The sequence below is a fragment of the Toxorhynchites rutilus genome, chromosome 3 (assembly GCF_029784135.1).
Source record: "Toxorhynchites rutilus septentrionalis strain SRP chromosome 3, ASM2978413v1, whole genome shotgun sequence".
Lineage (NCBI taxonomy): Eukaryota > Metazoa > Arthropoda > Insecta > Diptera > Culicidae > Toxorhynchites > Toxorhynchites rutilus.
Genome location: NC_073746.1, coordinates 281,781,071 through 281,797,609, shown reverse-complemented (window position 1 = coordinate 281,797,609; position 16,539 = coordinate 281,781,071). Strand labels below are relative to the sequence as shown.

General features: G+C 39.4%; 2 protein-coding genes across 2 annotated transcripts; both read left to right on the top strand.

The window, feature by feature from the left end:
• The first annotated feature begins 8,405 nt into the window (after positions 1-8,405).
• Positions 8,406-9,581, top strand: LOC129774272 (uncharacterized). The gene is made up of 2 exons (XM_055777990.1): positions 8,406-8,540; positions 8,607-9,581. The coding sequence occupies exons 1-2, from the start codon at positions 8,406-8,408 to the stop codon at positions 9,579-9,581; spliced, it is 1,110 nt and encodes a 369-aa protein (XP_055633965.1).
• Positions 9,582-9,823: 242 nt separating this feature from the next.
• LOC129774271 (uncharacterized) lies at positions 9,824-12,929 on the top strand. The gene is made up of 3 exons (XM_055777989.1): positions 9,824-10,784; positions 10,875-12,418; positions 12,573-12,929. The coding sequence occupies exons 1-3, from the start codon at positions 9,824-9,826 to the stop codon at positions 12,927-12,929; spliced, it is 2,862 nt and encodes a 953-aa protein (XP_055633964.1).
• Positions 12,930-16,539: the final 3,610 nt, after the last annotated feature.

The following is a 16,539-nucleotide window of genomic DNA, read 5'->3' as shown; positions in this document are numbered from 1 at the left end:
CATTTCCATCTCCCGATTGAGTCATTTTGGGAAAAAAGTGGAAAAATGATTTTTCCTCCGGTTAACTTTGAAAAATCACATCTCAAAAACGAAAAAAATAGCATCTCTGATATCGGGATATGTTTTGTAAAAAAAACTCAGCTTTCAAGAAAAAAATATAATAAAATATAACGCCCTCTAGTTTAAAGCCATGAAAACAATAAAAAACGACTACAATCGATAATTACAAAAATAAAATCCATTCCTTTCGCGAGTTCAATATTTTTTAATGAAAGGCTAGTTCATTGGTTGGCTCGTCCTGTTGCATGACTTCGTGAGTCTCTACAGCTGCACCGTGCAACATATATTCATGCAAACATTCGTGTTTTCCCCGAAATTGACGAACACATTGGAGGATGACAACTAGCCACTTCCTGGCGTAAGGCAAGACATGACATCTTCTCAGGAGGAGATGTTTCCATTAATTAAGTTAGACGTCCCAGAAGATAATGAATTGTCAGCTTTACCCCAAGGAGAAGTAGTAAGTTTTAACAATTTGGATGCCTCGTCATACCAAGTAGCAGATAATGAATCAACTTCCTCACCTCAACAACTAAATGTAGTTGAAATTTTGATATACTGTCAAAATTTCAACCGTATCAAAAGTCCACTTAAAATGAAAGAAATCCACATTAATATTCTGAATTCTTCTTTCTCGATAATTATGGCAACAGAGACAAGTTGGGATAATAGTGTTAAAAGCGAGGAAGTATTCGGAAATCGTTTTAATGTCTTCAGAGATGACCGTAATCTTCACAAATCCCATAAAAAATCGGGAGGCTGCGTCCTTATTGCTATTAATTCATTAATAAATTCAGAACATATTCCAACAACAGAATTCGACGAGTTTGAACAAGTGTGGACCAAAGCACTTATTGCGGGAGAGATACATATATTTGCATCTGTTTACTTCCCCCCTGATCGGGCTCAAATTAGTTGTTATGGGAAATTTTTTGAAGTTGCTGAAAATATTTTATCTTCCTTTGCACCAGAATCAAAAATCCATATATACGGAGACTTCAATCAACGAAATGCGGACTTTATCGCTGATTTTGACAATGAATTTATCTTGCTTCCGATTGTTGGTGATAATAAGACTCTGCAATTTATTTTTGATAAAATAGCCGGTCTTGGGTTGAATCAAATAAATAATGTTCATAATCGACAGAAATGCTTCTTGGATTCCTTGTTGACAAATATGACCGAAGATTTTTGTGTGACTGAATCATTAACTCCGCTTTGGTGTAAGCTTAACTATATCAATTGGCAGGATTTATTTAGAAGTGTGGAAAACATTGAAGTAGCAGTGACGACTTTTTACTCGATGATCAATGAAATTATAGAGGAGAAGATACCAACAAAACGAAAAAGGAGAAATATAAACACAAAATATCCGATTTGGTTTAATCAAAACATAAAGAATCTAAAAAATGAAAAACGGAAGGCACATAAAATTTATAACAAATACAAATCTGATGCTAATCTCGATAAAATATCTGAACATTTGCTAACAGCTCAACTCAACTGTTAAAAGCGCTTTTGAAGATTACAACTTAAAAACAGAGTCGGACATAAGGTCTAACACAAAAAGTTTCTTTAATTACATAAAAACAAAATTGAAAATCAATGGTTTTCCATCATTTCCAAAATTGCAACCTCTTTGCAACATTTTTTCAGTAAGTTTATATTGTAACAGTTGAGGAGGACCGAGATCGTGACTTCTTTGCATTTCTTCCAGAATTTCCATGTGATGTTGGAGTCAGAAAACTAACTTACATTCAAATTTTTGACGCATTAAATAAGCTTGATGTCTCGAAAGGGCCAGGTCCTGACGGAATTCCACCGGTTTTTATAAAAAATTTGGCATCTGAATTAACTCATCCACTTTTAGGGCTTTTCAATAATTCATTGGAATCAAAAAGGTTCCCAAAAATATGGAAAAACTCGTTCCTTGTGCCAATATTCAAATCCGGTAATAGACCCGATGTAAGAAATTATCGTGGAGTAGCAATTATTTCTTGCATTCCAAAACTCTGTGAAGCCATAATAAACCAAAAACTTTTTCAACAACTAAAGACACGAATTACGAATAAGCAACACGGTTTTTTCAAAGGACGATCAACAACAAAAAATTTGCTAGAATTTGTCAGATTTATTTTGAATGCAATGGATAATGGTAATCAAGTTGAAGCTCTATACACTGACTTAAGTAAGGCTTTCGATCGTGTTGATATACCCTTACTCCTTCTTAAATTTCAAAAAATAGGGATAGAAGTCAAGCTATTGAAATGGCTAGAATCATATTTCAATGACCGCACACAAATGGTAAGATTTAATGGGAATATTTCAAAACCAATATTTGTTACATCCGGAGTTCTTCAAGGCTCTCATTTGGGACCGCTTTTGTTCATCTTATTCGTTAATGACGTTTGCGTTTTTCTTAACAGTGTTAAGGCACTTATCTACGCAAATGATATGAAGCTGTATATGGAAATAAAGAATGAAGAAGACTCTCAAATATTCAAGAATAGAGTTGACATATTTTATAAATGGTGCACTAAGAGTTTATTACAGCTCAATGTTAGAAAATGCACTTTGATGACTTTTACAAGAAGAAGAACACACTTGAACAATGGTGTTAGGCTGGGAAATCAACCCATCAATAGATGTCAACGAGTAAGAGACATAGGCGTGATCTTAGATTCGAAACTAACCTTCGTTGATCATTATAATACAATCATCATCAAACGCTTTAGTTACCATTTCCACGATCCGTACACAATAAAGACATTATATAGGGTAAATGATCTTGGTTTGTCCAATATGGGGTGTTTTTACGCAACTAGTAAATGCAAATCGATTTTTCTTCATGAAAATCACACATAATCGATACGAGTTTGGATTTGTTGAAAAGCCCCAAGTCTCTAGTTGCTAATACTACCATAAGGTGTTGAAATTATTCAAATTTTTATGTTTTTAACGATTTTCCTTAAAGAAGAATTATGATCATGGTTTGACCACCTCTGATCATGGTTTGCCCAAAAAAATGATCATGGTTTGTCCGGTTTTACAAATCTCCATTTTTGAATGAAAACATTCGATTCACAATTAGATGTTGCATTTATCATTGCTTGAGTTTACTGTCATCATATTGATTCATTCATAATTTAGGCTTTCTTCAGAATATTGCTTTTTCTTGGGCATTTTAGAAGTGTTCACCTCAACACAATCAACACAGAAAAACCATACTTCTGCTATGCGCGAAGCACACCATAAACAAACATAAACAAACTGCAGCCCGCCAAGCGGTTGCCATAGAAATCATATGGACAAACAACATTATTGAATTGGACAACTCATGATCAGAATTGAGTTCATCAAAATGCGTTAATTTAATGGTTTAGCTATATTTATAAGTGTTGTAATCCAGAAAAGGTCTGAATACGTGCCAAATAATCATCTGGTGATCGATTAAAAGTTAGCTCGAATGAGGGGCGCATTGACACAAATAGAAGGTGTATTTTATAATCCTTTAAAACATGTGATTTCGTAAAAATATACTATCAAACTACTATAAATCATGTAAAAGGCAATTTCATTTATATGTTTCGAAACATTCGAAGGCCTTATTTGACACAGGAGCGCAGAATTAGAGCATTCAAAAAAGTGGGCAAACCATTATTATATTTTCGACTGGACAAACCAAGATCATTTATCCTATTATATATGTCAAATCAATTCTGGAATACTGTAGTATAGTATGGTCCCCCTATATAACGTCCCACGAAGACAGAATTGAATCTGTACAAAAACAATTTTTATTATTTGCACTTCATAAACTAGGCTGGTCTTCATATCATTTCCCTCCATATGAAGCACGCTGTATGCTAATCAATATTAAAAGTCTAAAAGAACGTCGGAACTCTGCCATGATTCTATTTATTATTGTTATCATATCACAACGAGTGGACTCAGAATAAATATTAGGAAACCTAAATTTTTATGCACCGATTAGACACCTGAGAAACCCTAACATTTTCTACATAGATTACCGAAGAACGAATTATGCCAAATATAGTCCTATTAATCGAATGATGAGCCTCTGTAACAAACACAGTGAAATAATTGATGTAACCATGCCAAGGTCAATGCTTAAATACTATGTGAATAGAATAAAATATAGTTGAATTTCACTGTAATATTTGGGCAGCATATTTAGTCTACACTAGTTTGACGAAATAAATAAATAAATAAAAAAAAATTTTGATTATGTAACTTGTTAAAATCCTCTTCTAAATAAAACGGATAAATTATCCAGCCAGCTCTTTTTATTATTTTTTTTAGTTTTAAGTAAGTAGTTTTAAGTAGTATTAAGAATGTATCGGTTTACAATTTTGATTGACGACAATAAATAAATAAATAAATTTGATATATCGACCATCTAAATCGGTTCAGTGGTTCAAAAGTTATGATTTTTTGAAAACAGTCATTTTCGGGAAAAAGTGGAAGAAAAATGATTTTTTGGACCACCCTAAAATAAAAATGGGCACCCTAATGGAAAAATGAAATAAAAAAAATACGATAAAGAACAAAAGTACCACTTTAGACGAAAATCTGAGAACCACTATTACGGTTTGGCATGGAATGGTTGTATTTCTGAAGTTCAGGCAGACTATACCCTAGAGAGAACTTTTTGAGAATCCCATTATTCACCGAGTTATAGCCATTTCAGCGAAGCGGTGCTAATCTAGCACGGCCGTAATAATTAACGTAAAATTCGTTTTCCCCAAACTAGTTTTTCCAAGCTGGCGGACGCTACATCTCAAGTTCTACTGAACTGTATGCATTTCTCTACCGCATTAATCAATAAAAAATAATTATTTTAACAATATCATAAACGTAAAAAAATTTTTTAATCACCAATTTTTCCTTCAATCGTGTGCCATGGTACAACTTTTTTTTTAACCCTGTCACTTTACCATCTTGTAACTATTCTAATTTTGAATATATTTTTTCCTGTTCAATTTTAGTTTTATAGTTAATAGATGGAAAACCAAATAATGCTTTAATGGATAGTAAAAATATGCTTTGTTTTATTTTTTCGGAGTTCGAAAAAACGTCCGAAATTCATGCATCTACGCTAGAATACTCTTTTAAAAAATAGACCAATTTCACTCATTTTTCACACCTTAACACCTGGTGATGATGCCACTTTTCCATCGTTAATCTGCGGAAGTTATGTCGCAAATAGTAAAGCAACTGCGTTCCATGGTTGTACTGGGAGCTCCATCCCGAAAATGGACATCTTCAAGTACTTTGAATCCGCCGAATACGCACATTCCGATATATATTCTTACTTCTTACTTCTGTAGAAGAAAGAGCATTGAACGGAAGCGTAGTTCCGGTCGTCCGATGGTGCTACGCAATCGTAAACTGCAACTGAAGCTGTACGCGTATAGGAGAGACGAAACGTTTTCAACGTAAAATTTCGTATTGAACAGAGTTCAAAAACCGTGCACAGAGGGTTCTGACATATGGGTCCACCTTGAGGTATATTTCTAAAAGTCAGTTTGAGACTTTGGCAGTTTTCGCGACTAGTGATCCCCGATTTTTGAAATTAATCGTTCATCAACTAATTGTATACTTTTTAACAGTATATTATTCGATAAGATTAATCGCCCCAAATAATCGATTAATCGTCACACTGAGAGAAATAATTTGTTAGACTTATATTTCTCATTTGTTAGAAAGCCATCTAGAATCAAAAAATTGCTCATTCCGCCTTAAAATCAATTATGCCGACAACGCGAATTGAGCTTCGTTTATGAGTTAAGGGGAGCCTCAAAGATAGTGATTGATTTTCAGGATAAAACTGCAGCGGCCGTACGTTTTTATGCTCTGGGTTTGGGTCGGTTAATCGACTTAAATTATAAGTTCGCTTCGGTTATTGGTGACACGAATAATTGAACATTTTTGTAAACATCGATTTTGGGGCCCAAATTATGGCCCTAGATCGGAAGTCGCCACCAGACGTCGATACTGTACCACTGTCATCGCGAATGTCCATTTACAGGTCACAATTGCCTCTAATGCGGCAATGAGTGAAATTAGAGGTATATTACCGTATATGGATGCCCTAACCTTGAGTAAAACGTCAAAATCATGCACTTATATGATAGGAGAAGACGGGGTAAGACCGTCCCACTATAAAAACCAATTTGCAGTTGAACGACCTTTAGGATTTCCTCTATTTGTTATGCTACATATCATTGAGTATATAATAATCTACTACTAAAAAATGTGTATCTGTTGATTGTATAACTTTTTCAACGTTTTTTCATAATTTTTTGAAATGATAAAAAAACACTTCTTATTTTGCTGGCGGGGTACGAAGGGCCACTCGCGGGGTAGTCTTTGTTTTTGCTTTGTTACTGTCGTTCCTCCCAAAACAAAATGTCCACTGTCGGTGCGATGAGAACGGTGCGAACCAGACGGAAAACTCAATGTCAGTCCCCAGGGACCGACGCGAGCCTCCACGTGTTAAAGACGCCGAATCTTTACAAACTTCATTGAACGATGAGGATGGCCAACCTCAACGACAACTCGTAGATCAATTTACTGTAAAACAATCAGTTATTTTCAAGGCGTTTCAAAGCCATGAGAAGGATCCTGAATATTAGAAAGTGGACTCCACATGATTTGACCGGCAGATAACAAGCCAGGCTGGCCACGTCGACCACAAGGCCAGATCGCTACAAAAAGAAGACATTGTTGCGTGTTTTCTAGAAATTAGCGAAGTATTTTTTTTTCCTTTATTGATTTAATTAGGCTCAAGTGGATAAAGAGCCACCATCAAGCAATACATTTTAAAACTATTTGAATATATTATAACTACATAATTATTAACTTAAGTCTAATTAGCTAAAACTACAGTGCAATATAAAAAAAATTAATTTATTCCTTCGTTGCCTCGTCGGTATTATCCTTGTCTGGAACAGTGCCTGTGGTGGGTCGTAACAACTACATCGCCAGTTGATGTAGCAACGGTATCCTTTGGTAGTGAGTGCCTCCTTGTTATGTTAATAGCTCCTGTAATGATCTTATCTCAACGGGTACTAAGTTCTGCTTGTGTAATAGGAAAGGAAGGGAGGATGGACAGTGGGAGTAGGAGATGCGACCTAAACAATAACATTAGCGCTTCTTAGGAAGACATATATGGGGTACATAAAATTAGGGTCACGAGTAGCTAGGATATCGCGAACTGGCATGCGTGAGTGTATTCCTTGAGCCTCTAAATTGGCAACCAGTTTAATTCTTTCATTGCAAAATTCATTACATGACCAAACAACGTGCTCGATGTCATGATATCCTTGACCACAATTGCATAAATTGTTAGTAGCAAGACCTATGCGGAAGAGATGCGCATTTAGCGCGGAATGATTGGACATCAATCTGGACATAGTTCTAATAAAATTTCTGTCAAGGTCTAACCCTTTAAACCAGGCCCTCGTTGAAACTTTGGAGATAATAGAGTATAGCCATCTCCCAAGCTCATCTCTGTTCCATTGGTTTTGCCAACTGGTGAGTGACTGCTGTCGGGAAATGGAGAAGAATTCCCGATACGCTATTTGTCTTTCAAAAACTGTGTCCTGCATACTACCCATCTTTGCGAGTGTTAGGTTCAAAATCAAGTTTTTGTAGAAATCAGCAATACGATATTCAAGCAATACGAATGAAATATTCCCATGTTATAGCCCCCCACTATAAAACTACTCTTCTCACACCTATGGCCACCTTTTCCGCTTTACTGTAACACAGTATTCTGTTTCCGCAAAGTATTCACGAATAAAGGTTGTATGAAAGTTAGCTGCAATATTTCCCAAGTTGTAGTTTCTGAGTTTTCATTTAATTCCCCGATTTATTCAACGCGTCACGCGCAGTTGGAGTGTTATAGTGCTCTATATCCGATTGGATTAGAAGAGAAACAATTTACATAGTGTTCTCACTACGAAGTGTTCCCCGCCAAAACCATCCGCGATCCACGTGGCGATCGCGATTATATTTCCACATTTATACGGAAAATCACCCCAGCTAGAAAGACTTTGGAGAAACCCCGCTGTCCAGTTACTGCTGCCCGTTGTTCGGCTAACATCGCTTGCCTGTTGAAATCGACACACTGTATCATCCACATTCTGCCCGGCGATTCCTGCTAGTTGCTGATTGATTTTTTATACAAGGCCTCTTTGGAAGAGGTACAAGGTGAGTACCATTCCAATTACACCTACGACTTTTTCCGATACTGCTGGGTCTCTTTTCGATCATTTTAGCTCGTCGACTGTGCATTTGTGTTCGAAGCCGCCTCCGCGATGTCGAATCCTAACCCGAATCCGAACGAGAAGAAAATGAAAGTGAAAGAGCAGAAGCGGAAAAATATCATCGACTCTATTACCCGTTTGGAGTCATTCCTGCGTAATTTTGATCCAGACGAGCATGGACACGAAGTACCTCTGCGACTGGAGCGCATCGATAAACTGATGGAATAATTTGAAACGGTGCAATCGGAGTAGGAAGAATTGGACGATAATGAGAAATTCGTGTTGGGAAATAATGAATTGAGAGCCAAGGTCGAGGAAAGATATTTCCGAGTGAAAGCTGGTCTGATATCAAAGCGCTCCGCCCCTCAAACGCACGAGGCATCGACCTCTGGTCAAGCTAACCCCGCGCAGTTGTCAGCTCCCTCGTCGCTATCGAACGTGAAACTGCCGACGATCACGCTGCCCGAGTTCGATGGCGATTTCAATGGATGGCTCACGTTTCACGACACGTTCCTTTCTATGATTCACTCGTCAACTGAGATATCGAATATGCAGAAGTTTCACTACCTCCGCGCTGCTATAAAGGGAGAAGCAGCGAATCTCATCCAATCCATCGTTATCACCGCTGCAAACTATTCTGTCGCGTGGTACACGCTTGTGAAACGGTATTCCAACAAGGGTCTTCTAAGGAAAAAACACATTCGGGCACTCCTGAAATACCCGAAGATCCCGAATAATTCAGTGGAGGCACTGCACCGCATACTCGACGAATTTCAATGTCATACAAAAGTACTGCAGCAGTTGGGAGAGCCCGTTGAGCATTTCAGTTCCATTCTTATGGAATTGCTCGTAGACAAGCTGGATGATGCATCACACAGTGCATGGGAGGAATCTATCGTGTCGGATGACAACCCGACCTATGAGAAAATGATTGGATTTTTGCAGAAGAGAACTCGAGTGCTGGAGACGATCATGATCAACCGCCCCAGTCCATCGTCATCGAAAACTGGAAATCACCATTCCGGAATCAAGAAGCAGAATTTTCCTCGTGTCAGTACGAATGCTATGACTGAAAATTCCAGCAAGGTGTTTCCTATGTGCCTCGCCTGTGAAAAGCAGAGACATTCGCTTATGGACTGTCTCGTGTTCAACGGAATGAGTGTTAGAGGTCGTTTGAAGGTCGTGAACGACAAGAAGTTGTGCGGTAACTGCTTCCGTAGCAGTTAGCTTGTCACGTAGCCCAAATCCCGTCAATTGATGATCAGCTAGAACGCTTTTGGAATCTTGAGGAGGTGAGCGGAACAAACTATTCAGTAGACGAGCAGCAATGTGAGAACTTCTATCGTCGAACCGTTTCTCGAGACAACTCTGACCGATATATCGTTCGCATGCCCAGGCACCCACAATTCGAACAGATGTTTGGAAGCTCGAAGGAGATAACTCTTCAACGATTCCGTCGGCTGGAATGAATGCTGGAAAGGAAGCCAGAACTGAAACCGCAGTACCATGATTTCATCAGAGAGTATATTGCTCTTGGACACATGACAGAAGTACCCGATGGCGATGTTGATCGCCCAGATGCCTGCTATCTTCCTCATCATCCCGTGGTGAAGGAGAGCAGTTCGACGACTAAAGTTCGTGTTGTTTTTGACGGCTCAGCAAAGACGAGTTCCGGTCATTCATTAAACGAAGCCCTCCTCGTTGGACCGGTCGTTCAGGACGAATTGATCACGATCGTTTTGCGTTTTCGACAGTTCCCAATTGCGCTCGTAGCGGACATCGATAAAATGTACCGCCAGGTATCACTACATCCCGACGATCGACCGCTCCAGAGAATTTTCTGGAGATTTAACAGTATCGAGCCCATCAAAGCCTACGAACTCTCCACGATTACATATGGCCTTGCCCCGTCCTCGTTTTTGGCAACACGGACGCTGCAGCAGGTGGTAGAAAATGAAGGTTCCAATTTTCCGGAAGCCAGCCGAGTCGTGAAGAAAGACGTGTACGTGGACGATTTGATTTCTGGTGAAAACACTGTAGAACGAACCATTCAACTACAAAGGGACTTGATGGAACTTCTACAGCGAGGCGGTTTCCGTTTGCGGAAGTGGGTTAGCAACTCCCTCGAAGTACTCTCAGCGATTCCTGGAGAACTCCAAGGCACACGATCCCCCATGCAGTTTGATCCTAAAGAAACAATAAAAACTCTCGGGATCTGCTGGGAACCGGAAACTGACACACTTTGCTTCAACGTTTCCGTCAACCCGAAGAATTCGATGGCAACTAAAAGGGAAATTTTGTCGACGATTGCCCAGCTGTACGATCCTCTTGGGATTGTGTCCCCCGTCATCGTTCAAGCCAAAATCTTGATGCAACAGCTCTGGCTCCTGTGTTTAGGATGGGACGATGAAATTACCCCAGATCTTCACCGTAAGTGGAAAGCATTCAGTCGTCAGCTTCCCTCACTTTCAAATTTTAGAGTTGCTCGAAATGCATTCATTTCGAATACTCGTATCGCAGAGTATCACACGTTTGCGGACGCGTCAAAGGATGCATATGGAGCATGCCTTTACATCCGCTCGGAAGACGCCAACGGCAACGTCAAAGTAAAACTACTGACTTCTAAATCCAAGGTGACCCCGCTTAAACCGATCAGCATTCCACGACTCGAGCTATGCGCAGCTCTTCTCGCATCCCGTTTGTTCGAAAAGGTAGTGGCTGCCTTGAACCCGAGTTCCTCTCAGAATTATTTTTGGTCCGATTCCACGGTAGTCCTGCAATGGATGAAGTCTCCACCGCGGACTTGGAAAACGTTTGTTGCGAATCGCATTTCCGAGATACAAGCTACAACCCATGGGTCCCTATGGCTGCACGTTGCAGTGACCGAAAATCCCGCCGATCTGCTGTCCCGCGGCTTGTCTGCTGACGAATTAATTACCTGCAAAAAGTGGCTTCACGGACCAAGCTGGTTGCACAAACCTAAAGGAAGTTGGCCTATACAAAATTTCCCTAGCGCCGGGATCCCAATGGAAGAGTTGGAGCAGCGCCCTGCAACTGTTCTCACCCTTCAAGCTTCTGCACCACACGAACTTTTCCTGCGATTCTCGTCATACAACATGTTGATAAATGTAGTAGGATTTGCGTTTCGCTTCATCCATAATGCTCGACCGAAGAACACTCGAATCTCTGGCCGAGTGCTTCTCGTCCCAGAATTGCACGCTGCTAAAATGTTCCTGGTGAGATTGGTGCAAGCTGAAGTATTCCCCGGTGAGCTGAAGGTTCTGCGCAAAGAGCAATCCGTATCAAAAAATTCCAAGCTCCGGCTCCTCTGCCCGTGCTTGGATTCCGAAGGCGTAATACGAATTGGTGGCCGGTTACAACTTTCGGCCGAATCCTACAACATTCGTCATCAGATTGTCATTCCCGGCTTCCATCCATTCACCAAATTGCTGATAATGCATAACCACAAGAAGCTGATCCATGGTGGTAACACCGTAACTCTCGCGGTTCTGAGAGACGAATTCTGGCCGTTACATGGTCGCAGAGCTATAAGGAGCGTCCACCGAAGCTGTTTCAATTGCCATAGAGCAAACCCCCGCCCGATAGAACAACCTGTTGGCCAACTACCCTCCAGCCGTGTCACTGTTAACGAAGCTTTCTATTGTACTAGAGTGGATTATTGTGGGCCTCTTTACCTGAAGCCCGCCCACAGACGAGCAGAATCACAGAAGGTTTACATCTGTGTATTTGTGTGCTTTAGCACCAAGGCGGTCCACCTCGAGCTGGCAGGCGATTTGAGCACCAACACGTTCCTGATGGCTCTGAATCGATTTATGTATCGGAGGAACAAACCGCACCATATCTATTCCGATAATGGTACAAATTTTATCGGAGCAAAGAATGCTCTTCATCAGCTGTATTCCAGACTTCAGTCAGAACCTGAAAATGAGAAAATCACTAAATATCTAGCTCAAGACGGAATACAGTGGCATCTGATTCCCCCCCGAGCCCCTAACTTCGGTGGCCTCTGGGAAGCCGCGGTTAAAGTGGCAAAAAAGCAGCTCGTTAGACAACTAGGAGACTCGCTGCTTTCTTACGAAGAACTCCTGACTATCCTCGTCCGTATTGAGAGTTTGCATGAACTCTCGTCCCCTCATGCCTCTGTCCGACGATCCTCACGACTTGACCGTGCTTACTCCGTCTCATTTTCTTATCAAGAATATGATCAAGCCACTTCCCGAACCAGACATCCGCCATCTACCGATGAATCGACTGAATTACTATCAGCGAATTCAAGCCCATAGTCAACAGTTTTGGCACCGATGGAGGTCGGAGTACCTGAAGGAACTTCAAACGCAGTTCACAACAAACGCGAAACGATGCGACCTTGCAGTTGGCAGCGTACTAATCCTGAAGGATGACAGCCTTCCACCGACGCGCTGGCCCCTAGCGCGTATCCTGGAGGTCCACCCCGGACCTGATGACATCATTCGTGTGGTGAACCTACAAACCTCAGGAGGAGTACTGAAGCGATCAGTATCGAAGATTTGCCCATTACCCAAGGAAGAAGAATAATTTGAATTATAACACATAGAATTAAGTTTTGTTGAAAAATGAATTTTCAAGGTGGCCGGTGTTATGTTAGGTTCAAAATCAAGTTTTTGTAGAAATCAGCAATACGATATTCAAGCAATACGAATGAAATATTCCCATGTTATAGCCCCCCACTATAAAACTACTCTTCTCACACCTATGGCCACCTTTTCCGCTTTACTGTCACACAGTATTCTGTTTCCGCAAAGTATTCACGAATAAAGGTTGTATGAAAGTTAGCTGCAATATTTCCCAAGTTATAGTTTCTGAGTTTTCATTTAATTCCCCGATTTATTCAACGCGTCACGCGCAGTTGGAGTGTTATAGTGCTCTATATCCGATTGTATTAGAAGAGAAACAATTTACATAGTGTTCTCGCTACGAAGTGTTCCCCGCCAAAACCATCCGCGATCCACGTGGCGATCGCGATTATATTTCCACATTTATACGGAAAATCACCCCAGCTAGAAAGGCTTTGGAGAAACCCCGTCCCATAAGCATTCGCACCCATCAGCGAGTGTATCCGCTTTCTCATTACCAGGAATAGAGCAATGGGAAGGAATCCAAATGAAAGTGATTCGAATACTTTTATCAACAAGAGAATTCAATGCATTCCTAATTTCGATAAGAAAATATGATGCTTTCGTCTGTTGTTTCAAGGATTGAATGGCTTGTATACTGCTAAGACTATCCAAGAAAATAAAATAGTGATCAGGTGGTAAGGACTCAATGGTCTTAATTGCATGATATATTGCAGCCAGTTCGGCAACATACACTGAACAAGGGTCTTCAAGTTTATGAAAGTTAGTGTAATGTTCATTAAAGATACCAAAACCAGTGGATCCGTTTATTCTTGAACCATCAGTGAAAAACATTCTTGAAGAATTGATATGATTATATTTTGAAGCGAAAATATTAGGGATTAACGATGATCGAAGATGATCTGAAATGTCTCGAGTTTCGTCCTTCATAGAAAGATCGAAATCAACGGAAGATCTGCAAAAATTCGGAAAGCTAACATTATTGAAGATGTCTGCTGAAGGTTTTATTTCTTGAGAAATGTAATGAGAGTACAAATCCATGGATCTCGACCGTTGGTTTAATTCGAGAAGCTTCTTACAATTCTCAATTACTAATGGGTTTATTAAGTATCGGATATAGTATATGTATAGTCGTATGGTTAGGACAAGAATGATTCTTTATTTCTAGTTTTCCTTACACGAAAGTTCCTTACGGCTAGGTTTGTACATAATTAACATAAGGCCGAGCGAGAAAGAGACAAATGTACTCTCGCTGTGCGCTGTGCCTTTGGGTTCATTTGCTGGCACTTGGTGCGCAGATGTGTGTTACTAGTTTGCATGGAAAGCAGAAATCGAACCATAGCAAGGTCGTTAATGGTTAACATATGGAGCTTAGTGAGTCATGTCGCTTTGCGCTAGAGGCGCTCGGGACTTCTCACGTTACAAATAATAGGCCGTATGAATAAAAACAAAATTCATCTTTACTTTACTTCATTCGAGCAGTCGAGCAGTGAGATTAAGTTTTTACTACGTTTGGTATGAATAAAAGAAACAACAAAGTATTTACTTTTCGAAAATGGATGTTTAGCTTATTTCGTATGAATAAAACAGCATTCACCAAGTATTTACTTCGTTATTATCAAGTATGCTCATGAGCATACTTTGGATCTGAAAACACTATCAATCGTTTTGATGTCATATCCGATTTATGTTTAATGCTGCTATCTTGCGCTTGAAGCTAAACAAGTTAACGATCCGCATTGATGGCATTGAGCTTCGTTTACTAGTTTAGGGGAGCGTAAAAAATTGATTGATTTTCAGGCGGAAGGAACACGTTTTTAAAATTTAAATTATGAATGAAAAATAACCTTTCCGTACCAATTTGGCATTCTGTTTAAATGAAAAGCACTTTTGTTTGCAGGTGGAAAAAAAATCTTGTACGAATATTGTTTTTGAAGACAACTTCAAAAACTTTTCACTTTATATTAAAGTGAAAAGTTTCAGTAATGATGTTGGAAATGTATAGACAAAGGGTTTTAAGTGATTAAATAACATGATGTGAACATTTTCATTCAAATTTGAAAACTGGCTTCGTGTCTTCTAATATGATAGTAATATGAAAGTCGCCACCAGACGTCGACACTATTCCTTTTTCATCGCGAATTCACGCTTTGTCCAAAAAAAAAACGTTTTGAAACGAAACCTAAACAATCAGCTAATAGATGTTTGACAAAGTAAAAACTATGTTCGAATTCGAAAATCAAATTAGTAAAGTAAACTTTTATTCATACGGATTCAAGTAAATACTAGGAAAGTTTACTCTACTTGGAAACGGGCAGAATAAGTAAATACTTTTTTTTATTCATACGACCTAATGTGTATGGATTCGGGGAAGGAAAGTATGTCACATTGGGTGGTTTATGACATGGAAATGGGAGAATGGATGAATCGGTGTTTTATTGGAAAACATATGGTCTAATGTTGAATGAGGATATCGGCACAGCACAGGTTCATAATTTCGCTTCGGATTAAGAAGCGATAGGACAGTTCCCAAAACCGAACCTGCAATGGTAAAACACCTGCCAAGACTTCAAGGCTCATGTTGTGTGTTGATTGGATGCACCCTAAGGCCCTAAGCAACGATACTGTATCCTCTCCAGTTTAATGATGTGGGTTTTAGCAGCAGAACGGAAACAAAACGAACCATTCCATGACTGACAGTATTGTAGTTTTGTACAGCCGTATTAGGTCTTCTGGATGAGCAACGCACCATGTTCCAGTAACTGTCCGGAGAAAATTTGTTCTCTGTTGACATTTTGACGTAGAACTACGTCTTTCATTAAGGGTGCCAAATCAGAAAACAGGTCACGTTTGTATGAAATAAAGTTAACGTTAATAACTATTTTTGACGCGAACGGATTTAGGCGATTTACATTCCAAACGAATCGGAAATTCCCTAAGATTTGTTTGATATGCTACACATTAAATTCCCCCTGGTGTGTAAGTGGTTAAAATTCATGAAATATTGAAATTATAAAAATTCTATAAGCGTTTCTATCATCCCATACATTTTTTATGTCTATTTGTGTACTTTCCCGAACAAAGCTGTCAATAACGAGCAACTTATCCACGAGTAACGAAGGGGAAATCGTAAGATTAAAAGTCTCCGTGATCAAAGGAAAAGAAGAAGAACGAAGGGAATTATTTGTCTAGAGTATAAACAGTGGATCTCGCTGAGGCAAACTTTCAGTCTCGTTCTGTTTTATGATGATGAATATAAATCTGCGCTTATCTCAAGCATGAGAAAGTAATGCAACTTTTTTCGAGGCCAGTAATAATATGAAGAAGCGTTTCTTTTGAGAATAGTGTTAAATGATGAGAAGTGTTTATTTTCGTAGCTTTAAGCCACCATTATATGGCTCTGTATGCACGCTATGACGAACGCTTGTTTGGCGCTTGGTTTTCGTTGTACGGACGATGTCTAAATAACACGTAGCATAATATTTGATACATGCAAGTATTGTCATTGTTGTTGTTTCCATGCTGTGCCAAAGATATATTTATGTAGTTAT